The sequence below is a fragment of the Somniosus microcephalus genome, chromosome 12 (assembly GCF_052327205.1).
Source record: "Somniosus microcephalus isolate GS21.2 chromosome 12, FLI_Smic_1.0, whole genome shotgun sequence".
In the NCBI taxonomy this organism is placed as follows: domain Eukaryota; kingdom Metazoa; phylum Chordata; class Chondrichthyes; order Squaliformes; family Somniosidae; genus Somniosus; species Somniosus microcephalus.
In genome coordinates, this window is record NC_140998.1 from 217,827,497 (window position 1) to 217,853,703 (window position 26,207).

General features: G+C 50.1%; 1 protein-coding gene across 1 annotated transcript in view; it reads left to right on the forward strand.

Annotated features, from left to right (window-relative positions):
• Positions 1-26,207, forward strand: part of LOC147110121 (von Willebrand factor A domain-containing protein 7-like) — a 76,875-nt gene that overhangs the window by 16,245 nt on the left and 34,423 nt on the right. The window contains exons 4-7 of the mRNA XM_086004054.1: positions 1,132-1,260; positions 5,868-6,054; positions 8,826-8,995; positions 13,771-13,883. Coding sequence (XP_085860180.1) covers positions 1,132-1,260; positions 5,868-6,054; positions 8,826-8,995; positions 13,771-13,883 — 599 coding nt within the window. The remainder of the gene's footprint in view (positions 1-1,131; positions 1,261-5,867; positions 6,055-8,825; positions 8,996-13,770; positions 13,884-26,207) is intronic.

Genomic DNA, 26,207 nt, shown 5'->3' on the forward strand with positions numbered 1-26,207 from the left:
TGGGAGGGGCAGTACTGAGGGAGCGCCGCTCTATCCGAGGGGCAGTACTGAGGGAGCACCGCACTGTCGGAGGGGCAGTACTGAGGGAGCGCCGCACTGTCGGAGGGGCAGTACTGAGGGAGCGCCGCACTGTCAGAGGGGCAGTACTGAGGGAGCGCCACACTGTCGGAGGGTCAGTACTGAGGGAGCGCCGCACTGTCGGAGGGGCAGTACTGAGGGAGTGCCGCACTGTCGGAGGGGCAGTACTGAGGGAGCGCCGCACTGTCGGAGGGGCAGTACTGAGGGAGCGCCGCACTGTCGGAGGGGCAGTACTGAGGGAGCGCCGCACTGTCGGAGGGGCAGTACTGAGGGAGCGCCGCTCTATCCGAGGGGCAGTACTGAGGGAGCACCGCACTGTCGGAGGGGCAGTACTGAGGGAGCGCCGCACTGTCGGAGGGGCAGTACTGAGGGAGCGCCACACTGTCAGAGGGGCAGTACTGAGGGAGCGCCGCACTGTCGGAGGGGCAGTACTGAGGGAGCGCCGCTCTATCCGAGGGGCAGTACTGAGGGAGCACCGCACTGTCGGTGGGGCAGTACTGAGGGAGCGCCGCACTGTCGGAGGGGCAGTACTGAGGGAGCGCCACACTGTCAGAGGGGCAGTACTGAGGGAGCGCCGCACTGTCGGAGGGGCAGTACTGAGGGAGCGCCGCTCTATCCGAGGGGCCGTCTTTCGGACGAGACGTTAAACCGAGGCCCCGTCTGCCCTCTCAGGTGGATGGAAAAGATCCCACGGCCACTATTAGAAGAATTGGGTGTCCTGGGGCCAATATTTATCACTCAATCATCATCACTAAAAAACAGATGATCTGGTCATTTATCACATTGCTGTTAGTGGGATCTTGCTGTGCACAAATTGGCTGCCGCGTTTTCCACATTACAACAGTGACCACACTTCAAAAAAAGTACTTCATTGGCTGTGAAGCGCTTTGGGACGTCCTGAGGTGGTGAAAGGGGCTGGAGAAATGCGAATCTTCCTATTTCTCGGCACAATTGAAAGGATATTCAGACTATAGGCATCCGGTTGTCACATTCACCAGTGCATTGAATGAGGTCAGAGTCTTTAACGGAATGTAACCCTTGTCCGTCTTACAGCCAAGGATGAGGAGACTTGCATTCCCTGTTCAACTGACGTCTGCCGCAATAACATCCTCGACAATATCATCTCGAAGAAGGTCCTCACCACCGGTTATTTCAACCTCCTTCCCTTTGGGAAACCGAGAGGTACGTGTGTGAGGGGCGACTGTTGGAGAAATGGGGCTTAAAACATCCAGATGGTCAGATGCGAGAGTCGCTGGCGAGGCCGGCATTTATTGCCCGCCCCTCGTCGCCCCTTGAGAATGTGGTGGTGAGCCGCCTTCTTGAACAGCTGCAGTCCGTGCAGTACAGATTGGGAGAAGGGGAAGTGCAACGAGACCTGGGTGTCCTTGTGCACCAGTCGCTGAAGGAAAGCATGCAGGTGCAGCAGGCGGTTAAGAAGGCAAATGGTATGTTGGCCTTCGTAGCGAGAGGGCTTGAGTACAGGAACAAGGATGTCTTGCTACAGTTGTACAGGGCCTTGGTGAGACCTTGAGTATTGTGTGCAGTTTTGGTCGCCTTATCTGAGGAAGGATGTTCTTGCCATGGAAGGAGTTCAGCGAAGATTCACCAGGCTGATACCTGGGATAGCAGGAATGACATATGAGGAGAGATTGGGTCGATTGGGCTTGTACTCGCTGGAGTTTAGAAGAATGAGAGGGGATCTCATTGAAACTTATAAAATTCTAACAGGACTGGACAGACTAAATGCAGGAAGGATGTTCCCGATGGTCGGGGAGTCCAGAACCAGGGGTCACAGTCTAAGGATAAGGGGTAAGCCATTTTGGACAGAAATGAGGAGGAATTTCTTCACCCAGAGAGTGGTGAACCTGTGGAATTCTCTACCACAGAAGGCAGTAGAGGCCAATTCATTAAATATATTCAAGAAGGAGTTGGATATATTTCTTAAGGCTAAAGGGATCAAGGGATATGGGGAGAAAGCAGGGACAGGGTACTGAATTTGGATGATCACCCATGATCACATTGAATGGCGGAGCGGGCTCGAGGGGCCGAATGGCCTACTCCTGCTCCTATCTTCTATGTTTCTATGTTTCTATGTGTGGTGAAGGTGATTCTTAAGATGTTTAGGCAGAGTCGACATGGTTTTATGAAAGGGAAATCGTGTTTGACAAATTTATTAGAGTTTTCTTGAGGATGCATCGCACAGGGTCGATAAAGGGGAACCAGTAGATGTAGTATATTTGGATTTCCAAAAGGCATTCGATAAGGTGCCACATAAAAGGTTATTACACAAGATAAGGGGCTCGTGGGGTTGGGGGTAATATATTTGCATGGATAGAAGATTGGTTAATGGAGAGGAAACAGAGAGTAGGGAAAAACGGGTTGTTTTCTGGTTGGCAGGCTGTAACTAGAGGGGTGCCGCAAGGATCAGTGTTGGGGCCTCAGCTATTCACAATCTATATTAATGACCTAGATGAGGGGACCGAGTGCAATGTATCCAAATTTGCTGACGATACAAAGCTAGGTGGGACAGTAAGCTGTGAGGAGGACACGGAGTCTGCAAAGGGATATAGACAGACTAAGTGAGTGGGCAAGAAGGTGGCAGATGGACTATAATGTGGGGAAATGTGAGGTTATTCACTTTGGTAGGAAGAATAGAAAAACAGAATATTTTTTAAATGGTGAGAAACTATGAAATGTTGGTGTTCAGAGAGATTTAGGAGTCCTCGTACAGGAAACACAGAAGGTTAACATAAGGGTACAGCAAGCAATTAGAAAGGCAAATGGCATGTTGGCCTTTATTGTAAGGGGTTTGGAGTATAAGAGTAAGGAAGTCTTGCTACAATTGTTCAAGGCCTTGGTGAGACCACACCTGGAGTACTGGGCACAGTTCTGGTCTCCTTATCTAAGGAAGGATATACTTGCCTTGGAGGCGGTGCAACGAAGGTTCACTAGATTGATTCCTGGGATGAGAGGGTTGTCCTATGAGGAGAGATTGAGTAGATTGGGCCGATACTCTCTGGAGTTTAGAAGAATGAGGTGATCTCATTGAAACATACAAGATTCTGAGGGGGCTTGACAGGGTAGATGCTGAGAGGATGTTTCCCCCTGGCTGGAGAGTCTAGAACCAGGGGTCACAGTCTCAGGATAAGGGCTCGGCCATTGAGGACTGAGATGAGGAGGAATTTCTTCACTCAGAGGGCGGTGAATCTTTGGAATTCTCTACCCCAGAGGGCTGTGGAGGCTCAGTCGTTGAGTATATTCAAGGCTGAGATCGATAGATTTTTGGACTGTAGGGGAATCGAGGGATATGGAGATCGGGCGGGAAAGTGGAGTTGAGGTCGATGATCAGCCATGATCTCATTGAATGGCGGAGCAGGCTTGAGGGGCCGAATGGCCGACTCCTGCTCCTGATTCTTATGTTCTAACCATTTCCAGTTCTGACGAGAGGTCCTGGACCTGAAACGTTGGACCCGATTTTTCCCCAGCCATCAGGCGGGATTTCAGGCATGTGGCGGGGGGGGAGGGGAAATCCCAAAATTGGGGTTCCCGACACCATCCCGCCCAAAACCCCGCCCCACGTAAGTTTCAGGGGCGGCGGGTACCCGCCCCACACTGGGACCCGCCGAAACCAGGCGGGAAGGGATTAGTGCCAATTAACTGCCTGTTAACAGGTAGTTAACAGGCAGTTTTTAGCCTAATCCCTATTTTGAGGGGTTTCGTGTGAGATTCCCGGCGGCTCCAAACCACGCCAGGTTAGAGCAGCGGGCCGTCGGGTTGAAGGAGTTGGCGGGGTCGCGATGTCGGTGTTCAGGTGAGCGATGGGTACATGAGTGCAAAGGTAAGTGTGTTTGGTGTGTCTAAAGTGTGTAAAGAACTTTTACTTACCTGTACTTACCTTCACAGTCTTTCTTCCTGTAGCCGTCGGGAGTCCATCACTCAGCCGGCACTTAAAGCTGAACGGCTGCGATCTGTCAAAAGTGACAGCCTTCAGCTTTGAGTGCCGGTAAGAGTTCTAACTGAGTCTGTGCAGAATGACTCAGCTTAGAACTCAGACTGTCAGTGTTTCACAGCTTCAAACAGCTGTCAAACGCTGATATTTCATCTGTCACAAACTCTTGCAGTCTGTGACGTCACCTGTTGCCGGGTGGCCCTTAATTGGCCTGCTGAGCCCGCTGGGCGGGCTCAACAAGGTCAATCGAGGGAAAATCGCGCAGATTGGCCAGACATCGAAGTAGGCGGGTCAAAAACCCAAAAGGGGAAGTCCCGCCTTCTTCCCGACAGGTTCGGGTAAATCGACCCCGTTAACTCTGTTTCTCTCGTCATGGATGCAACCTGGTCTGCTGATTGTTTCTAGCATTTTCTGTTGTTATTTCAGATATCCAGCATCTGCAGCATTTTGCTATTGTGTTATATTGATGGCCCCTAGTTCAAGTCTCCCCCACAAGTGGAAACATCTTCTCTACGTCTACCCTATCGAAACTCTTCATAATTTTAAAGTCCTCTATCAGGTCACCCCTCAGCCTTCTCTTTTCTAGAGAAAAAAACCCCAGCCTGTTCAGTCTTTCCTGATCGTTGTAGCCTTTCAGTTCTGGTATTATCCCTGTGAATATTTGTTGCACCTTCCCCAATGCTCTCCAAAACTCAGCTGCCCCGTGTCCTAACTCGCACCGAGTCCCGTTCACCCATCACCTCCTGTTGCTCACTGACCTACATTGGCTCCCGCTCCGGCAATGCCTCGAGTTCAAAATTCCCATCCTTGTTTTCAAATCCCTCCATGGACACCTCACCCCCCTCCCTATCTCTGTAACCTCCTCCAGCCCTACACCCCTCCCTATCTCTGTAACCTCCTCCAGCCCTACACCCCTCCCTATCTCTGTAACCTCCTGCAGCCCACTACAACCCTCCCTATCTCTGTAACCTCCTCCAGCCCCTACAACCCTCCCTATCTCTATAACCTCCTCCAGCCCCTACAACCCTCCCTATCTCTGTAACCTCCTCCAGGCCCTACAACCCTCCCTATCTCTGTAACCTCCTCCAGCCCCTACAACCCTCCCTATCTCTGTAACCTCCTCCAGCCCCTACAACACTCCCTATCTCTGTAACCTCCTCCAGCCCCTACAACCCTCCCTATCTCTGTAACCTCCTCCAGCCCCTACAACCCTCCCTATCTCTGTAACCTCCTCCAGCCCCTACAACCCTCCCTATCTCTGTAACCTCCTCCAGCCCCTACAACCCTCCCTATCTCTGTAACCCCCTGCAGCCCCTACAACCCTCCCTATCTCTGTAACCTCCTCCAGCCCCTACAACCCTCCCTATCTCTGTAACCTCCTCCAGCCTCTACAACCCTCCCTATCTCTGTAACCTCCTCCAGCCCCTACAACCCTCCCTATCTCTAACCTCCTCCAGCCCCCTACAACCCTCCCTATCTCTAACCTCCTCCAGCCCCTACAACCCTCCCAGATCTCTGCGCTCCGCCAAAGCCGGCCTCTTGCACATCCCCCGATTTCCATCGCTCCACCAGTGGCGGCCGTGCCTTCAGCCGCCTGGGCCCCGAGCTCTGGAATTCCCTCCCTAAACCTCTCCACCTCTCTCTCTCCTCCTTTAAGACGCTCCTTAAAACCGACCTCTTTGACCCAGCTTTGAGTCACCCGTCCCTAATATCTCCTGATGTGGCTCGGTGTCAAATTTTGTCTGATTTCCGCTCCTGTGAAGCACCTTGGGATGTTTTACTACTTTAAAGGCGCTATATAAATGCAAGGTGTTGTTGATGACTCTAATTGCTGTTACAGGCAAATGCAGCCATGGAGGAAACTTTGACCTGAGCACTCTGCTGGACGCCCAGGGTGGAATAAATAAGGACAGTGCCAGCTCTCCCCATGGCTACCTCCATAGACAGGCCGCACAAGTGGCCACTGATGCAACCGAGGAAGCCTTTGAACACATCAGAGACTCGGTGAGAGACAAGCTCTTCTTAAGGTGAGGCGGAACGGCCCTGACATAGACATCCTGATCAAACGTACCAAATGTAACCCCACAACAGAGGAAACTACAAGGGTATGAGGGACAAGTTGGCCATGGTCGATTGGGAGACCACACTAAAAGGGATGAAGGTGGACATACAATGGCTAACATTCAAGGAAATAATGCATAATTTGCAACAAACATATATTCCTCTAGGGCATAAAAACCCAAAAGGAAAAGTGATCCAACCATGGCTAAGAAAAGAAATTAAAGCTAGTGACGTTATAAAACTCACTACACACTTGGTTCGAGTATAAAGCAAGGCTTTAATCAACTTGTTTCAAAACATGGAGGTCTGGTTATCTTTCACTAGTTCCTGTTTAGAAAATGTCCTGGGCAAGCTGGGCCCACGCCCTGGTATTTATACTCCTTGGACGGCGCCACCAGCTGGCCGTCCAGTGTTATTTCATGAGTCTTTCTTCGTGGATCATAAGATTCATAACAGCTAGTATTAAGTCAAAGGAGGAATCTTATAAAGTTGCCAGAAAAAGCGGTCAGCCTGAGGATTGGGATCTTTTTAGAAATCAGCAAAGGGGGACCAAGAAATTGATAAAGAAAGGGAAAATGGAATATGAGCACAAACTAGCGAAAAATATAAAAACGGATTGTAAAAGCTTCGATAGGTATGTGAAAAGGAAAAGACTGGCGAAGGTAAATGTAGGTCCTTTACAGCCAGAGATGGGAGAATTTATAATGGGGAATGAGGAAATGGCAGAGAAATTAAATAAATACTTTGTTTCTGTCTTCATGGAGGAAGACACAAAAAACCTCCCAGAAATACGAGAAAACCAAGGGTGTGGTGAGAATGAGGAACTTAAAGAAATTATTATTAGTAAAAAAACAGTACTAGCAAAATTAATGGGACTAAAAGTCGATAAATCCCAAGGACCGGATGACCTACATCCTAGGGTTTTGAAAGGGGTGGCCATTGGAATAGTGGGCGCATTGGTTGTCATCTTCCAAAATTCTATAGATTCTGGAACAGTTCCTGCAGATTGGAGGATAGCAAATGTAACCCCGCTATTTAAGAAAGGAGGGAGAGAGAAAACGGGGAACTACAGACCTGTTGGCCTCACATCAATAGTTGGGAAAATGCTGGAATCTATTATAAAGGATGCAATAACTGGGCACTTAGAAACTAATAGTAAGATTGGGCCGAGTCAACATGGATTTATGAAAGGGAAATCCTGTTTGACAAATCAGTTAGAGATTTTTGAGGTTGTAACTAGCAGAATAGATCAGGGGGAACCAGTGGATGTGGTGTATTTGGATTTTCAGAAGGCATTCGATAAGGTGCCACACAAGAGGTTATTAAACAAAATTAGGGCTCATGGGATTGGGGGTAATATACTAGCATGGATTGAGGATTGGTTAACGGACAGAAAACAGGGAGTAGGGATAAACGGGTCATTTTCGGGTTGGCAGGCTGTAACTAGTGGGGTACCGCAGGGATCAGTGCTTGGGCCCCAGCTATTCACAATCTATATCAATGATTTGGATGAGGGGACTAAATGTAATATATCCAAGTTTGCTGATGATACAAAGCTGGGTGGGAATGTAAGTTGTGAGGAGGATGCACGGAGGCTTCAAGGGGATATCGACAGGCTCAGTGAGTGGGCAAGAACATGGCAAATGGAATATAATGTGGAGAAATGTGAAGTCATCCACTTTGGTTGGAAAATGTTGGTGTTCAGAGGGACCTGGGTGTCCTTGTACATGAATCACTGAAAGTTAACATGCAGGTACAGCAAGCAATTAGGAAAGCAAATGGTATGTTGGCCTTTATTACAAGAGGATTTGAGTATAAGAGTAAAGACGTCTTGCTGCAATTCTATAGGGCCCTGGTGAGACCACACCTGGAGTATTGTGTACAGTTTTGGTCTCCTTACCTAAGGAAGGATATACTTGCCATAGAGGGAGTGCAACAAAGGTTCACCAGACTGGTTCCTGGGATGGGGGGATTGTCCTATGAGGAGAGATTGAGTAGACTGGGCCTATATTCTCTAGAGTTTAGAAGAATGAGAGGTGATCTCATTGAAACATATAAGATTCTGAGGGGGATTGACAGGGTAGATGCAGGGAGGATGTTTCCCCTGGCTGGGGAGTCTAGAACCAGGGGTCACAGTCTCAGGATAAGGGGACTGAGATGAGGAGGAATTTCTTCACTCAGAGGGTGGTGAATCTTTGGAATTCTCTCCCCCAGAGGGCTGTGGAGGCTCAGTCGTTCGTTGAGTATATTCAAGACAGAGATCGATAGATTTTTGAATATTAAGGGAATCGAGGGATATGGGGATAGTGCAGGAAAGTGGAGTTGAGGTCAATGATCAGCCATGATCTTATTGAATGGCGGAGCAGGCTCGAGGGGCCGAATGGCCGACTCCTGCTCCTATTTCTTATGTTCTTAACACACTCAGAGTCCTCAAACCGCTCAGACCCCGCCCAGCTAATAACTTCAGCAACTAGCCAATGACTGTTTGATGGGACAGTGTAGAGGATGCTTCACTCTGTATCTAATTCGTGCTGTACCTGCCCAGATATTAATTATATTTCAGTCTGTGCTGGGTTAGGAGGTTGGGGAGACCCCTTGATGGGGAGAATGAGGAAGCACTGTTGGGAGAGGGGTGGGTCGGGGTCGGGAGTTGATCAGATGGAATGTCACGTGACGCGTGCTGATGGTTGTGATCGATCGATCGATTGCCTCATCTCTGATGATGTGAATCCTGCAGGTTTTTAAACATCGACAGTCCCTCCGCCCTCACCTTTGTGATTGACACCAGCAGCAGTATGTCAGAGGAGATCAGCGCCATCAAATGGATAACATTCTCCATCATCGACAGCAGGCGTGGAACGCCTCAGGAACCTTCCTTCTATGTGTTGGTGCATTTCAGTGATCCAGGTCAGAGCTTGTCACAGAGTTACACAGAGTTACACAGAGTCTACAGCACAGGAACAGGCCATTCGGGCCCACAGGTCCATCCTGGGGCTTATGTTCCATACCAGCCTCCTCCCACCCCTCTTCATATCACCCCATCAACAGCAGCCTCCTCCCACCCCTCTTCATCTCACCCCGTCAACACCAGCCTCCTCCCACCCCTCTTCATCTCCCCCCATCAACACCAGCCTCCTCCCACCCCTCTTCATCTCTCCCCATCAACACCAGCCTCCTCCCACCCCTCTTCATCTCACCCCATCAACACCAGCCTCCTCCCACCCCTCTTCATCTCACCCCATCAACACCAGCCTCCTCCCACCCCTCTTCATCTCACCCCATCAACACCAGCCTCCTACCCCCTCTTCATCTCTCCCCACCAACACCAGCCTCCTCCCACCCCTCTTCATCTCACCCCATCAACACCAGCCTCCTCCCACCCCTCTTCATCTCACCCCATCAACACCAGCCTCCTCCCACCCCTCTTCATCTCACCCCATCAACAGCAGGCTCCTCCCACCCCTTTTCATCTCACCCCGTCAACACCAGCCTCCTCCCACCCCTCTTCATCTCACCCCATTAACACCAGCCTCCTCCCACCCCTCTTCATCTCACCCCGTCAACACCAGCCGCCTCCCACCCCTCTTCATCTCACCCTATCAACACCAGCCTCCTCCCACCCCTCTTCATCTCACCCCATCAACACCAGCCTCCTCCCACCCCTCTTCATCTCACCCCGTCAAAACCAGCCTCCTCCCACCCCTCTTCATCTCACCCCGTCAACACCAGCCTCCTCCCGCCACTCTTCATCTCACCCCATCAACACCACCCTCCTCCCACCCCTCTTCACCTCACCCCATCACCACCAGCCTCCTCCCTACCCTCTTAATCTCACCCCATCAACACCAGCCTCCTCCCACCCCTCTTCATCTCACCCCATCAACACCAGCCCCCTCCCACCCCTCTTCATCTCACCCCGTCAACACCAGCCTCCTCCAATCCCTCTTCATCTCACCCCATCACCAACAACCTCCTCCCTACACTCTCCATCTCATCCCATCAACACCAGCCTCCTCCCACCCCTCTTCATCTCACCTCATCAACACCAGCCTCCTCCCACCCCTCTTCATCTCACCTCATCAACACCAGCCTCCTCCCACCCCTCTTCATCTCACCCTGTCAACACCAGCCTCCTCCCACCCCTCTTCATCTCACCCCATCAACACCAGCTTCCTCCCACCCCTCTTCATCTCACCCTATCAACACCAGCCTCCTCCCACCCCTCTTCATCTCACCCCATCAACACCAGCCTCCTCCCATCCCTCTTCATCTCACCCCATCAACACCAGCCTCCTCCCACCCCTCTTCATCTCACCCCATCAACACCAGCCTCCTCCCACCCCTCTTCATCTCACCCCATCAACACCAGCCTCCTCCCACCCCTCTTCATCTCACCCCATCAACACCAGGCTCCTCCCACCCCTTTTCATCTCACCCCGTCAACACCAGCCTCCTCCCACCCCTCTTCATCTCACCCCATCAACACCAGCCTCCTCCCACCCCTCTTCATCTCACCCCATCAACACCAGCCTCCTCCCACCCCTCTTCATCTCACCCCATCAACACCAGCCTCCTCCCACCACTCTTCATCTCACCCCGTCAACACCAGCCTCCTCCCACACCTCTTCATCTCACCCCGTCAACACCAGCCTCCTCTCACCCCTCTTCATCTCACCCCATCAACACCAGCCTCCTCCCACCCCTCTTCATCTCACCCCATCAACACCAGCCTCCTCCCACCCCTCTTCATCTCACCCCATCAACACCAGCCTCCTCCCACCCCTCTTCTTCTCACCCCATCAACACCAGCCTCCTCCCACCCCTCTTCATCTCACCCCGTCAAAACCAGCCACCTCCCACCCCTCTTCATCTCACCCCATCAACACCAGCCTCCTCCCACCCCTCTTCATCTCACCCCGTCAACACCAGCCTCCTCCCGCCACTCTTCATCTCACCCCATCAACACCACCCTCCTCCCACCCCTCTTCATCTCACCCCATCAACACCAGCCTCCTCCCACCCCTCTTCTTCTCACCCCATCAACACCAGCCTCCTCCCACCCCTCTTCACCTCACCCCATCACCACCAGCCTCCTCCCTACCCTCTTCATCTCACCCCATCAACACCAGCCTCCTCCCACCCCTCTTCATCTCACCCCATCACCATATCCTTCTATTCCTTTCTCCCTCATGTGTTTATCCAGCTTCCCCTTAAATGTATCTCTGCTCTTCGCCTCGACCACTCCCTGTGGTAGCGAGTTCCCCATTCTCCCCACTCTCTGGGGAAAGAAGTTTCTCCTGAATTCCCAATTGGATTTATTAGTGACTCTCTTATATATTGATAGATGGAATCTCTCAGCAGGTCAGGCAGCTTCGTGGAGGGAGAAGCAGAGTTAACGTTTTGGCTCGATGACCCTTCGTCAGAAGTGGAGAAACTCAGAGAAGCAACAGATTTTTAAGCAGCGAGATGGAGGAGGGGAGGAAAGAACAAAAGGGAGGGTCTGTGAGAGGGTGGAAGGCAGGAGAGATTAAACAACAAAAGGGATTATGGTGCGAAGCGAAAGGAGATGTTAATGAGACAAGTCAAGTAACAAAAGATGGGTCTAGAGGAGGTCTAAATGGCAATGGCCTCCGTTCAGTCCGTAAGGGGGACCCCGAGCTTCCGGTCACCTGTCACTTTAATTCACCGCCCCATTCCCACTCCGACCTCACCGTCCTTGGCCTCTTGCATTGTTCCACGGAAGCTCAGCGTAAACTCGAGGAACAGCACCTGATCTGCCGATTAGACACATTACAACCTTCTGGACTCAATATCGAGTTCAACAATTTCAGGTCATAACCTCGGCCACTATTTTTCCACACTTTTGTGTGACGTGTGAGGAGAGATTTGGTCGATTGGACTTATATTCGCTGGAGTTTAGAAGAATGAGAGGGGATCTCATTGAAACATAAAATTCTAACAGGACTAGACAGACTAGATGCAGGAAGGATGTTCCCGATGGCGGGGGAGTCCAGAACCAGGGGTCACAGTCTAAGGATAAGGGGTAAGCCATTTAGGACTGAGATGAGGAGGAATTTCTTCACCCAGAGAGTGGTGAACCTGTGGAATTCTCTACCACAGAAGGCAGTTGAGGCCAATTCATTAAATATATTCAAGAAGGAGTTAGATATATTTCTTCAGGCTAAAGGGATCAAGGGATATGGGGGGGAAAGCAGGGACAGGGTACTGAGTTTGGATGATCAGCCATGATCGCATTGAATGGCGGAGCAGGCTCGAGGGGCCGAATGGCCGACTCCTGCTCCTATCTTCTATGTTTCTATGTTTTTGTTTGTGTCTTCTGATCTTCTCTCCCACAGGGCAGCTGTCCTTCATTCTGCCAGCGCAATTTACACTCCATCTAGAGCCATTCTTTGTTTCTTAACCTGTGCCCATTACCATCTCCTCTCACCTTGAATATCTCTTAATGTCTCTCAATGTCTCGTAACCTCTCTTGCCTTCTATCCTATCTTCAGCTGTTTCATCAATGACCTTCCCTCCATCATACGGTCAGAAGTGGGGATGTTCGCTGGTGATTGCACACTGTTCAGCACCATTCGAGACTCGTCAGATACTGACGCAGTCCGTGTCCATATGCAGCAAGACCTGGACAACATTCAGACTTGGGCTGACAAGTGGCAAGTAACATTCGCACCACACAAGTGCCAGGCAATGACCACCTCCAACAAGCAAGACTCTAACCATCTCCCCTTGACATTCAATGGCATTACCATCGCTGAATCTCCCACTATCAACATCCTGGGGGTTACCATTGATCAGAAACTGAACTGGACCAGCCATATAAATACTGTGGCTACAAGAGCAGGCCAGAGGCTGGGAATTCTGCGGTGAGTGTCTCACCTCCTGACTCCCCAAAGCCTTTCCACCATCTACAAGGCACAAGTCAGGAGTGTGATGGAATACTCTCCACTTGCCTGGATGAGTGCAGCTCCGACAACACTCAAGAAGCTCGACACCATTCAGGATAAAGCAGCCCCGCTTGATCGGCACCCCATCCACCACCTTCAACATTCACTCCCTCCACCACCGGCGCACTGTGGCTGCAGTGTGTACCATCTACAAGATGCACTGCAGCAACTCGCCAAAGCTCCTTCAACAGCACCTTCCAAACCCGCGACCTCTACCACTTAGAAGGACAAGGGCAGCAGACGCATGGGAACACCACCACCTACAAGTTCCCCTCCAAGCCACACACCATCCTGACTTGGACCTGTATCGCCGTTCCCTCACTGTCGCTGGGCCAAACTCCTGGAACTCCCTTCCTAACAGCATTGTGGGTGTACCTACACCATATGGACTGCAGCGGTTCAAGGCGGCGGCTCACCACCATCTTCTCAAGGGCAATTAGGGATGGGCACTAAATGCAGGCCTAGCCAGCGACGCCCACATCCCATCAATGAATTTTTTAAAAAAGACCTTCCGTTTTCTTCTTTCATCCCCTCGCACTTTCCCAGCTCCGACACATCCTTAACAATCTGTTCTATTTCCTGCTTTTTTTTCCAGTTCTGACGAAGGGTCATTGACCTGAAACGTTAACTCTGTTTCCCTCTCCACGGATGCTGCCCGACCTGCTCAGCATCCCCAGCATTTTCTGTTTTCATCACCAACTCTGTTTTGTGTTGCAGATTCTGGGCCTGTCTACAAAACAACTGACCCAGAGCAATTCAAGCAGTTAATCTTATCATTGAATGCCAGTGGAGCAGGAGACTTTCCGAAATTGTGCCTCACTGGACTCCAGGTTTGTACATTGCAAATTCCCCCTGTACCCGGGGAGGTCCCTCTAACCCCTCTCTCTCACTCCTGTACCTGGGGAGGTCCCTCTAATCCCTCTCTCTCTCACACTCCTGTATCTGGGGAGGTCCCCCTAACCCCTCTCACACACTCCTGTATCTGGGGAGGTCCCTCTAACCCCTCTCTCTCACACTCCTGTACCTGGGGAGGTCCCTCTAACCCCTCTCTCTCACACTCCTGTATCTGGGGAGGTCCCTCTAATCCCTCTCTCTCTCACACTCCTGTATCTGGGGAGGTCCCTCTAACCCCTCTCTCTCACACTCCTGTACCTGGGGAGGTCCCTCTAACCCCTCTCTCTCACACTCCTGTATCTGGGGAGGTCCCTCTATCCCCTCTCTCTCACACTCCTGTATCTGGGGAGGTCCCTCTAACCCCGCTCTCACACTCCTGTGTCTGGGGAGGTCCCTCTATCCCCTCTCTCACACTCCTGTATCTGGGGAGGTCCCTCTAACCCCGCTCTCACACTCCTGTGTCTGGGGAGGTCCCTCTATCCCCTCTCTCACACTCCTGTATCTGGGGAGGTCCCTCTAACCCCTCTCTCTCACACTCCTGTATCTGGGGAGGTCCCTCTAACCACTCTCTCTCACACTCCTGTATCTGGAGAGGTCCCTCTAACCCCTCTCTCTCACACTCCTGTATCTGGGGAGGTCCCGCTAACCCCTCTCTCACACTCCTGTATCTGGGGAGGTCCCTCTAACCCTTCTCTCACACTCCTGTATCTGGGGAGGTCCCTCTTATTATGTCCATGTGTAATTGAGACACGGACTGCAGGAGTTGGTTATAACAGGTCTTTACTGAGTGGAGACAACCTGGAACTACTATGGAAAAGTTACTATACAGGCTTATATACAGGGGTGGTCACTACTGGTACTGCAGTATACAGGGGCTGCAGAATATAGTTCCTTCTGCAAAGTACATACACTACAATTCCTCCCCTTTTAGCTAAACAGTACATAACATTCGATTAACAATTAAATAACATATTTACAATTACAGTTGCTAGATACATTAGTTGAAGTTAAGCAATTATAAGTTCAGTCTTTGAGGAGGCTTCCTGATTCTGTCTGGATAACGCCTCTTTGGGGTATCAGGTTCTTCTGGCAAAGTTGATTCGGGATCAACGTCGTTGTTTGGTTCGTCTGCTTCCAATATCACTGATTCTGAGGTAGATGCAATTGGTACTTCGGCTTCATCACCAGGTGTATCGGATCGTGGTGTGGAATTGACGTTTTCCAGTGACTCTAGAATCTGGTCAGCATGGCATCTTACAATGCTCTCTCCAACGTCCACGGTATACATTAGAGGTCCTTGCCGTGTACAGATCGTTCCTGGATGCCATTTCTCTGTGCGGTAGTCCCAGGCCAAAACTGGTTGACCTATCTTAAAACTCCTGGTCGGCCTTTCATTCATATTCTGAAACTGCCTATTCTCCACATCTCTTCTGATGTTTGGCTTAACCAAATCCAAGCGGCATCGTAGTCTTCGAATGAAGAACATCATGGCTGGAGTTTGGTTGGTAACCGCATGTGTCGCATTCCGGTAGGCAAACAAGAAGTTATCCACCTTTTGTTGTAGGGGTATGTCTTCATTACACATTGCCTTGATAGCCTTCTTGAATGTTTGAACGAACCTCTCAGCCAATCCATTGGTGGCTGGATGATATGGGGCGGATGTGTAATGCTTAACACCATTGTTCTTTAAGTGTTAAGTCTGTGTGCTCTAGTTATTGTTAATAAGAATCACTGCACACAGACCACAAGAGTAAATTCAACAGGTCTTTACTAGTCGGAGGCCAGGCTGAACTGCCCAATAAATCATTACACAGCACTTATATACCGGTGTGGTCACCACCGGTATTACAGTATACAGCAGCCAAGATAAAGTAGTGCATCTCTTAAAATAGTTCTCTTAAAGGTGGAACGGTTACATACACCACAATCCTCCCTTTTTAGCTTAACAGTATATATTCCCCATTAAACATAACATAATAACATATATACACAACTTCATGTAAAAACAGTTCACAGATTCAGTCTCTGAGGAGGCCTCCTGATCCGAGACGGATAACGCCTTTCAGGGGTCTCTGGTTCTCGTTGCTGGGGTGACTCATCTAGTTGATCCCCTATGGATAGGACATCATCATCAGGTATATTCACTTCTGAGGTAGATGCTTCAGGTTCACTAACTTCCTCCACGGTTGTCTCTGTCGTAACCATGGGCTCGACCCTTGTTCTCGATCCCACCAGTTGGTCAGCATGACGTCGCATTACATTTTCACCAACATCTACCGTGTACATCAGGGGTCCTTGTCTGGCCCGAATTGTTCCAGATTGCCATTTCTCGTTTTTATAGTCCCTGGCTAACACCAGTTGTCCTATTTCAAAACTCCGAGTGGGCTTGTTATTGATATGCTGGAACTGTTTGTTTTCGACTTCCCTCCGCACATTTGGTTTTAACAAGTCCAACCTGGACCGCAACCTCCTGTTATAGAACATCATGGCAGGACTTTGGTTTGTTGTTGCATGGGTGGCGTTTCGATATGCCAGTAGGAAATTGTCCACCTTGTGTTGCAGTGGAATCTGATCTTCGCTCATGGCCTTTATTGCCTTTTTGAACGTCTGTACAAACCTCTCGGCCAGCCCATTCGTAGCTGGATGATATGGGGCAGAGGTATAATGTTTCACCCCATTCTTCTTCAGGAATTTCTGGAATTCCTCTGACACGAACTGTGGTCCGTTGTCTGAACATATTTGCTCTGGCAATCCATTTCTTGCAAATATCGTTCTTAGCACTGCGATCGTCTTCTCCGAGGTAGTGGTAGTCATTTTAATCACTTCTGGCCATTTAGAATGTGCGTCCACCGCAATTAAAAACATGGAATCCATGAATGGACCAGCAAAGTCAATATGTACACGTTGCCATGGGGTTGAAGGCCATTCCCATGGATGCAGCGGTGCAATTGGAGGTGCATTTTGGACTTTTTGGCACCCTGAGCAGCTTTTCGTCAGATCCTCTATCTGTTGGTCGATACCCGGCCACCACACATAAGCCCTAGCAAGGCTTTTCATCTTGACTCCCCCCAGATGACCTTCATGTAGTTCTTTTAGAACTCTCTCTCTTAACTTAGGAGGGATAATCACCCTTGTTCCATACATCAATGTTCCCTGACAGATGGACAGCTGTTCTCGTCTTGCTGAGAATGCCGGTAACAGTGGATCACCATGGGCTGGCCATCCCTTTACTGTCAATTCGTAGACCCGGGACAGTGTCGGGTCATTCCTAGTCTCCCTTTCAATATTTGCATTGGTGACAGGTAAACATTCGATGATGGTCGAGTGAAATAACTCCACCGGGTCAACCGTCGGTGCCTCCTCCTCAGTAGGTAGTGGCAGGCGCGACAGCCCATCAGCATTACCATGCTGCTTTGTACCTTTGAATTCTATCTGATATTGATGTGCCCCTAGGAAAAGGGACCATCTCTGGAGCCTCTGTGCTGTCATCACCGAAACACCCTTCTTAGGGTTAAAAATGGATACCAACGGCTGGTGGTCTGTCAGCAGTGTAAACTTCTGGCCCTGCAGGTAATGATTAAACTTCTTTACTCCCCACACAAGGCTGAGAGCCTCCCTATCTATCTGAGCATAGTTGCGCTCAGCGGAGGTCAATGATCTGGATGCAAATGCGACTGGCCTTTCCAAGCCATTTGGCAACTTGTGTGAGAGTACTGCTCCAATACCATAAGGAGAAGCATCACAAGCTAAGCGAATAGGTAGCGTTGGGTTGAAGTGAGCCAACACTTCCTCTGAGGTGATCAATGCCTTGCTTTTGCGAAAGGCCTTCTTACAGTCCTCGCTCCACTTCCATGGTACTTCTTTCTGCAAAAGAGCATTCAGCGGGTGCAGCACCGTGGATAGATTTGGCAGGAACTTATGGTAATAGTTAATCAACCCTAGGAACGACCTCAACTGGGATACATTTTCCGGAGCGGGAGCCTTCACAACAGCTTCGATCTTGTCAGGTGACTTGTGCAGCCCCTCCTGGTCAATGACATGACCACAGTACGAGATCCGTTTCTGAAAGAACTCACATTTCTGGCGATTAACTCGAAGTCCATATTCCTTCAACCTGGTGAGCACCAGTTTCAAATTTGCAAGGTGTTCCTCATCGTCATCTCCTGTAATCAGGATATCGCCCAAGTAACATTGAGTGCTTGGAATTCCCTGTAATACCTGCTCCATGGCCCTCTGCCAAATTGCTGGAGCTGAAGCCACTCCAAAAACCAGTCTATTATATCGATACAAGCCTCTGTGCGTGTTGATTGTGAGATACTGGCGCGACTTTTCCTCAACTTCCATCTGTAAGTACGCTTGCGCCAGGTCTATCTTGGTGAAGTGTTTCCCGCCAGACAATGAAGCAAAGATATCCTCAATCCGCGGAAGCGGATATTGCACCGTGTGAAGCACCGGCTTAACCGTGATCTTGAAGTCTCCACAGATGCGGACCTTCCCCGGTTCCCCTGGCTTGTTACTCGATGAACGCTTCATGACGGGAACAATGGGCGTGGCCCACTCACTCCAGTCCACCTTAGACAGTACTCCTGAACGTTCTAGCCCTTCCAGCTCAGCTTCCACAGCAGGTTGTATCGCATAAGGTACCGGTCTGGCTTTGAAAAATTTTGGGTTTGCATGTTCTGCAATCTTGATTTTTGCCGTAATCCCTCTCAGTGTTCCCAGTCCCTGTTGGAACACCTCTTTAACCTCATCCAATATTCTGGACAATCATTCAGGTTTGACATCTTTTTTATTCCGGAATCTACCGTTATTGCTTTTAGGGAGTGCCAGTCCATATTTATTTTCCTGATCCACTCCCGTCCCAGAAGTGGTGGACCTCCCTCAGGTAGTACATATAAATCCATTCCTTGGTGTTCTTTGCCCTTGTGTACCACCTTGACTTTTATCTTTCCGATGGGGTATACTCTTTGCCCCGTGTATGTCTGCAATACTATCTCCGTATCCCGTAGGGGAATATGTGTGAATAACCTTTTGTAATCTTGCTTATTCATGACCGTCAACGCCGATCCGGTGTCCAATTTCATCTTCACTTGGACTCCTGCTATCTGAAGTGTGACCCAGATAGTTTGTAGGTCAGCTTCCTTACTCACATTGTGAATTCTCAGACTACCCAGTTCCTTGCTGTTGGAGTCTGAATCCGAATTCTGTTCATCCGAACTCTTCTCAGCCACCTTATGTACCTTTCTGCACTTTTCCTGCGGTGACTTTTTGTTGCTGGTCTTCTTTCCTGACCGGCATACTTTAGCTATGTGACCAAGCTTGCCACATTTTCTACATTCCTGATTTTTAAACCAGCATTGGTTCTGATCGTGTGTTGTCTTTCCACAACGATAACATTTCGCTGTACCCAAAGCCATTTGATCTACGCTGAGTACCGCTGCCTTCAGCTGCATTTCCGCAGTGCCTCTCGCTGCGGCTTCGTGCGATGCTGCAATAGTGACAGCCTTATCAAGTGTAAGATCATTCTCTTCAAGCAGCCGCTTTTGTGTTCCTTCTTTCGACAATCCACATACGAATTTGTCTCTCAGTGCCTCTGTCAGTCTTTCCCCAAACTGACAGTATTTCGCTAGCTTACGCAGTTCAATTAAATACTCCGCGTTGCTTTCCTCTTTCAGTTGCGTTCTCGCATAAAATTTAAATCGTTCCGCTAACATCAGCGGTGTGGGGTTCAAATGATTTCTCAGGACAGCAACAATATTAGCGAAAGCCTGATCCGCCGGTTTAGCTGGTGATAGAAGATGCTTCAATAGCCCGTATGTCTTCGCACCCATTGAGTTTAGTAAGGTTAGTGCTTTAACTTCATCTGATATTTTATTTGCCTTACAATAAATCTCTATGCGTTCTACATACGTGGCCCAATCTTCAACAACGGGATCGAAATCATTGATGTTACCATGCTTAGGCATCCTCGCAATCTTCTTGAGAAACAAAAAGAATTTTTTTTTTTTTCAAAATGGCTGTTTCCCGCGCTTGTCTTCTTCCCCCGCCTATGAAAATGGCGGCTTCCCGCGTTTGCCTTTCTCCCCCGCTGGCTGTAATGGCAATTGCCGTATTGCTGCGTTCGCCCTCCCCAGCTGTTCTCAAATCGTGCCTCCCAGCCCCTCTTGCAGTCCGGTCCTTTCCCCCGGCTGCGGCTGAGTTCTCCACGTTTTTTTTGAATTTTATCCCGCGCCTCGCGGCCTCGGTAGCTGCCCGGCCTTTTTCCCCGGTCGCGGTCGAGCTCTCTCTCGACACTGTTGTGTCTCCCAGCCCGCTTGCAGCCCGGTCTTTTACACCGGCTGCGTTTGCATTCACCGCGGCTCCCGTGCCTTACGCTGCCCCAGTCTCAGCGCCTCTGGCCCCGACTTCTGTCCGGCTCTTTTCCCCGGCCGTGGTCGAGTTCTCCGCCCTTATATCCTCCGATTTTCCCTCCCCTACTTCACAGCCAACGTGGCCGACTTGCTGCTCGTCGCTGATCGGCTTACCCACCACCGTGATAGAAGGGATGATCACTGCCTGTTGCTGATGGAAGGCTTTGTGTCAGGATTCTTCCTTGCTCTTCAGACCCGAGTCTTTTCTCAGCAGGATGATGAGGGCGGATGCCTCTTCTCGACGCCCATTAAACTGCCTTGGATATATCTCTGCCGCAGGGTAAGATCGTCATCGTCGCCACTGTTAAGTCTGTGTGTTCTAGTTATTGTTAATAAGAATCACTGCACACAGACCACAAGAGTAAATTCAACAGGTCTTTACTAGTCGGAGGCCAGGCTGAACTGCCCAATAAATCATTACACAGCACTTATATACCAGTGTGGTCACCACCGGTATTACAGTATACAGCAGCCGAGATAAAGTAGTGCATCTCTTAAAATAGTTCTCTTAAAGGTGGAACGGTTACATACACCACATTAAGAACCTCCGGAACTCTTCAGACACAAACTGTGGTCCATTGTCGGAGCAAATCTGTTCAGGCAGCCCATTTCTGGCGAATATGGTTCGTAAGACTGTGATAGATTTTTCTGTTGTGGTTGAGGACATTTTTATTACCTCTGGCCACTTTGAATGTGCATCCACCGCAATTAAAAACATCGACCAGCAAAATCAATGTGCACCCTTTGCCATGGAGATGAGGGCCACTCCCATGGATGTAGTGGGGCTTGTGGTGGGGCGTTTTGGACCTTCTGGCATCCTGTACAGCTCTTGGCCATCTCTTCGATTTCTCTATCAATTCCCGGCCACCACACAAACGCTCTGGCTAAGTTCTTCATTTTTACCCCTCCCAGATGACCCTCATGAAGCTCATTGAGCACTCTATCCTTCAATTTGGGTGGAATTACTACTCTGGATCCACACATCAAGGTTCCTCTGCACACTGACAGCTGTTCTCTTCTCGGCGAGAATGCTGGCAGCATTGGTTCGCCATGTGCTGGCCATCCCTTCACCGTTAAATCATAGACCCAGGAGAGTGTCGGGTCATTTGGCGTTTCCTTTTCTATGTTTGCATTCGTCACAGGGAGACATTCGACTATGGTCGAGTGGAATATCTCCACTGGATCCACTGCAGGTGCTTCTTCCACCGTCGGCAACGGTAGGCGCGACAATCCATCAGCATTCCCATGCTGTTTAGTTCCTTTGTACTCAATGTCATATTGGTGTGCCCCTAGGAAAAGGGACCACCTCTGTAGCCGTTGTGCTGTCATTATCGGTACGCCCTTCTGAGGGTTGAAAATGGAGACAAGAGGTTGATGATCAGTTAGCAGAGTAAATTTCTGACCGTGCAGGTAGTGATTGAACTTCTTCACCCCCCACACCAGGCTAAGGGCCTCTCTGTCAATCTGGGCGTAGTTACGCTCGGCTGAAGTTAACGAGCGTGACGCAAAAGCTATCGGCCTCTCTGAACCTTCAAGGAATTTATGTGACAGTACCGCTCCAATGCCGTAGGGAGACGCATCACACGCCAGTCTTATCGGTAGTGATGGGTTGTAGTGAGCCAATACTTCTCTTGAAGTGATTAGGTCCTTACTCTTCTGAAAGGCCCGCTTACATTCATCGCTCCATTTCCATGCTACTCCAGTTTGTAGTAGGGCGTTCAGTGGGTGCAGAATTGTGGACAAATTCGGCAAAAACTTATGGTAGTAATTCACCAATCCGAGGAATGACCTCAGTTGCGACACATTTTCAGGCGCTGGAGCCTTAACTACCGCTTCAATTTTGTCAGGGGACTTATGTAACCCCTCTTCATCAATCACGTGGCCACAATACGATATCTGTTCACTTGGGGCGATTGGCTCGTAGCCCATGTTCTCTTAGTCTAGTGAGCACCTGCTCTAGGTTGGCAAGGTGTTCACTGTCATCGTCACCTGTCACTAGGATGTCGTCCAAGTAACACTGAGTCCCCGGAATCCCTTGCAGGACTTGTTCCATCGCTCTTTGCCATATCGCCGGAGCTGATGCTACTCCGAATACCAGTCGATTATACTGGTAAAGACCTTTGTGAGTGTTTATCGTGAGATACTTCCTAGAGGATTCTTCAACCTCCACCTGCAAATATGCTTGTGCTAGGTCAATTTTTGTAAAACGCTTCCCTCCAGATAGTGAGGCGAAAATATCTTCTCCTCGGAAGAGGATATTGTACTGTGTGAAGGACTGGGTTCACCGTCACCTTGAAGTCCCCACAGATGCGAACCTTCCTTGGCTCCTCAGACTTATTGTTTAACGTTTTCTTCATGACAGGAACGATGGGTGTCGCCCACTCGCTCCAGTCTACCTTAGATAACACGCCTGCATTCTCCAGATTCTCCAGCTCTGCCTCGATGGCTGGGCGAATTGCATATGGTACCGGTCTTGCTTTGAAAAACTTGGGAATTGCATTCTCTTCTATTTTTATCGAGGCGGTTACGCCTTTAAGAGTTCCCAGTTCTTGTTGAAATACCTCTTTGGCGTTAGCTAAGATTGTTGACAATCGTCCAGGAGTGATGTCGTCATCCTATTTACCAGCCACCGTCAGTGCCTGAATGGAGTGCCAGTCTAAATTTATCTTTCTGATCCATTCACGTCCCAATAACGGTGGTCCCCCATCTTGCAGTATGTACAGATGCAATTTCTGTATTTCCTTGCCGTTGTATTCGACAGGCACCCTTATTTTTCCTCTGGGGTATACTTTTTGCCCCGTATACGTCTTCAAGACAATGGATGTCTCTTTCAAGGGTATGTGTGAGAATAGCCGCTCGTAGTCTCGTCGATTCATGACGGTCAGAGCTGATCCTGCATCCAATTCCATTTTGACTTGGGACCCTGCTATCGTGAGGGTGACCCAAATGGTTCAGTGATCCTCTTTTGCGATTACGTTGTGAAGTTTGAGACAGCTTAGCCTCTTGTTCCCGGATTCACTATCGCTCATCTGGTCTTCAGAACTACTGTCCGTCATCTTTTGTACTTTCCTGTACTGTTCCTTAGTAGCTTTTTTGTTGTCGTTAGTCTTCTTCCCAGACCTGCAAACTCGTGCAATGTGTCCCATCTTTCCGCATTGCCTGCATATTTTGTCCTTGGACCAGCAGTCCTTCTGGTCATGGGTTGTTCTGCCGCAGCGATAACATTTTTCAAATCCCCGTGTCATTTCGTGGGTGCCGTATTCCTGTGGCTTTTGCTGAATTTCCGCAGCTCCCCTTGCTGCTGCTTCGTACGATACTGCCACGCTGAAAGCCTTATCTAGCGTCAGCTCTTTCTCTGAGAGTAATCTCTTCTGGGTTCCTTCACTCAGGAGTCCACAGACAAATTTGTCCCGTAGGGTATCTGCCAGTCCTGCTCCGAACTGACAGTGCTTTGATAGCTTGCATATTTCCGTAAGGTAATCAGCATTGCTCTCATCTTTATGCTGATTTCTCCTGTGGAATTTAAATCTTTCTGCTATCAGCAGCGGTGTAGGATTTAGGTGTTCCTGTAGGATATCAACAATTTCGTTAAAACTCTTCATCTTCGGTTTGACTGGAGTAATTAGGTTCCACAATAGGCCGTACGTTCTTGCGCCCATTAAGTTTAGTAGTACCGATGCCTTTTTCTCATCGGCTACTTCGTTTGCCTCTCAATATACCTTGACTCTTTCCACATACGTGGTCCAGTCTTCTATTGCATTATCGAAGGCAGTGATATTGCCAGTCTTCGGCATCTTGGAAATCTAAGATGGCGCCTCCCGCGCTTTGCCTTCTTCCCCGATTTAACAAAATGGCGCCTCCCGTGCTTTGCCTTCTTCCTCGATTTAACAAAATGGCGCCTCCCGTGCTTTGCCTTCTTCCCCGCTGGATTAAGATGGCGCCTCCCGCGCTTTGCCTTCTTCCTCGATTTAACAAAATGGCGCCTCCCGTGCTTTGCCTTCTTCCCCGCTGGATTAAGATGGCGCCTCCCGCACTTTGCCTTCTCCGCTGCTGCTAGCACTGTTGCTGGCGTTTTATGCGTTGATGGCGACGCCCTATGGTCTTCGCGCACTTCCCCCCGCGCTGCTGCTAACGCCGCTCTCCGCGGTTCCTGTAGCAAACTGCAGCTCCTCGCGGCTTTCTGCGCTTCTAATTTTTATTATTTCCCCGTCGTCGGAGCAACCCTGCGGGACACTTGCCTCCCTCTTCTCGGGTCTGTACGCTGCCCGGCTTCGTAGCACCGGCCGCGCCCTGTGTGCTCCGCCCCCTCTCTCTCTCCTCTTCCCGACAACGCTGCTCGGCCCCGTTGAAAAGCCACCCGCTCGAACTCTAGACGGCCGCAGCCCAGGAAGGATCAGTGTACTACCTGCCACCAGCCTGATTAGCTGAAACACCATTGACAGGATAACCAAGCCCCGCTCTCGACATCCTCTCCTGCAAATCTTCAACTCCGATGAATCAGAGGCGGATGCCCACGGTCGACGCCCGTTTCTTCTGTTCGTTTAATTTTTTTTTTCTTTCTTCTGGCCTCGACCTCTGACAACTTCGCTTCAGGGATGGATCCCCATGAGGTGGTGCAGACTGTAGGTAAGTTCGGATCTGCTCGTCGCCAGTATTATGTCCGTGTGTAATTGAGACACGGACTGCAGGAGTTGGTTATAACAGGTCTTTACTGAATGGAGACAACCTGGAACTACTATGTAAAAGTTACTACACAGGCTTATATACAGGGGTGGTCACTACTGGTACTGCAGTATACAGGGGCTGCAGAATATGGTTCCTTCTGCAAGGTACATACACTACACCTCTAACCCCTCTCTCTCACACTCCTGTATCTGGGGAGGTCCTTCTAACCCCTCTCTCTCACACTCCTGTATCTGGGGAGGTCCTTCTAACCCCTCTCTCACACTCCTGTATCTGAGGAGGTCCCTCTAACCCCTCTCTCACACTCCTGTATCTGGGGAGATCCCTCTAACCCTTGTCTCACACACTCCTGTAACTGGGGAGGTTCCTCTAACCCCTCTCTCACACTCCTGTATCTGGGGAGGTCCCTCTAACCCCTCTCTCACACTCCTGTATCTGGGGAGGTCCCTCTAACCCCTCTCTCACACTCCTGTATCTGAGGAGCTCCCTCTACCCTCTCTCACACTCCTGTATCTGGGGAGGTCCCTCTAACCCCTCTCTCACACTCCTGCATCTGGGGAAGTTCCTCTAACCCCTCTCTCTCACACTCCTGTATCTGGGGAGGTCCCTCTAACCCCTCTCTCTCACACTCCTGTATCTGGGGAGGTCCCTCTAACCCCTCTCTCACACTCCTGTATCTGGGGAGGTCCCTCTAACCCCTCTCTCACACTCCTGTATCTGGGGAGGTCCCTCTAACCCCTCTCTCACACTCCTGTATCTGAGGAGGTCCCTCTACCCTCTCTCACACTCCTGTATCTGGGGAGATCCCTCTAACCCCTCTCTCTCACACTCCTGTATCTGGGGAGGTCCCGCTAAACCCTCTCTCACACTCCTGTATCTGGGGAGGTCCCTCTAAACCCTCTCTCACACTCCTGTATCTGGGGAGGTTCCTCTAACCCCTCTCTCTCACTCTCCTGTATCTGGGGAAGTCCCTCTAACCTCTCTCTCACACTCCTGTATCTGGGGAGGTCCCTCTAACCCCTCTCTCACACTCCTGTATCTGGGGAGGTTCCTCTAACCCCTCTCACACATTCCTGTATCTGGGGATGTCCCTCTAACCCCACTCTCACACTGCTGTATCTGGGGAGGTTCTTCTAACCCCTCTCTCTGACACTCCTGTATCTGTGG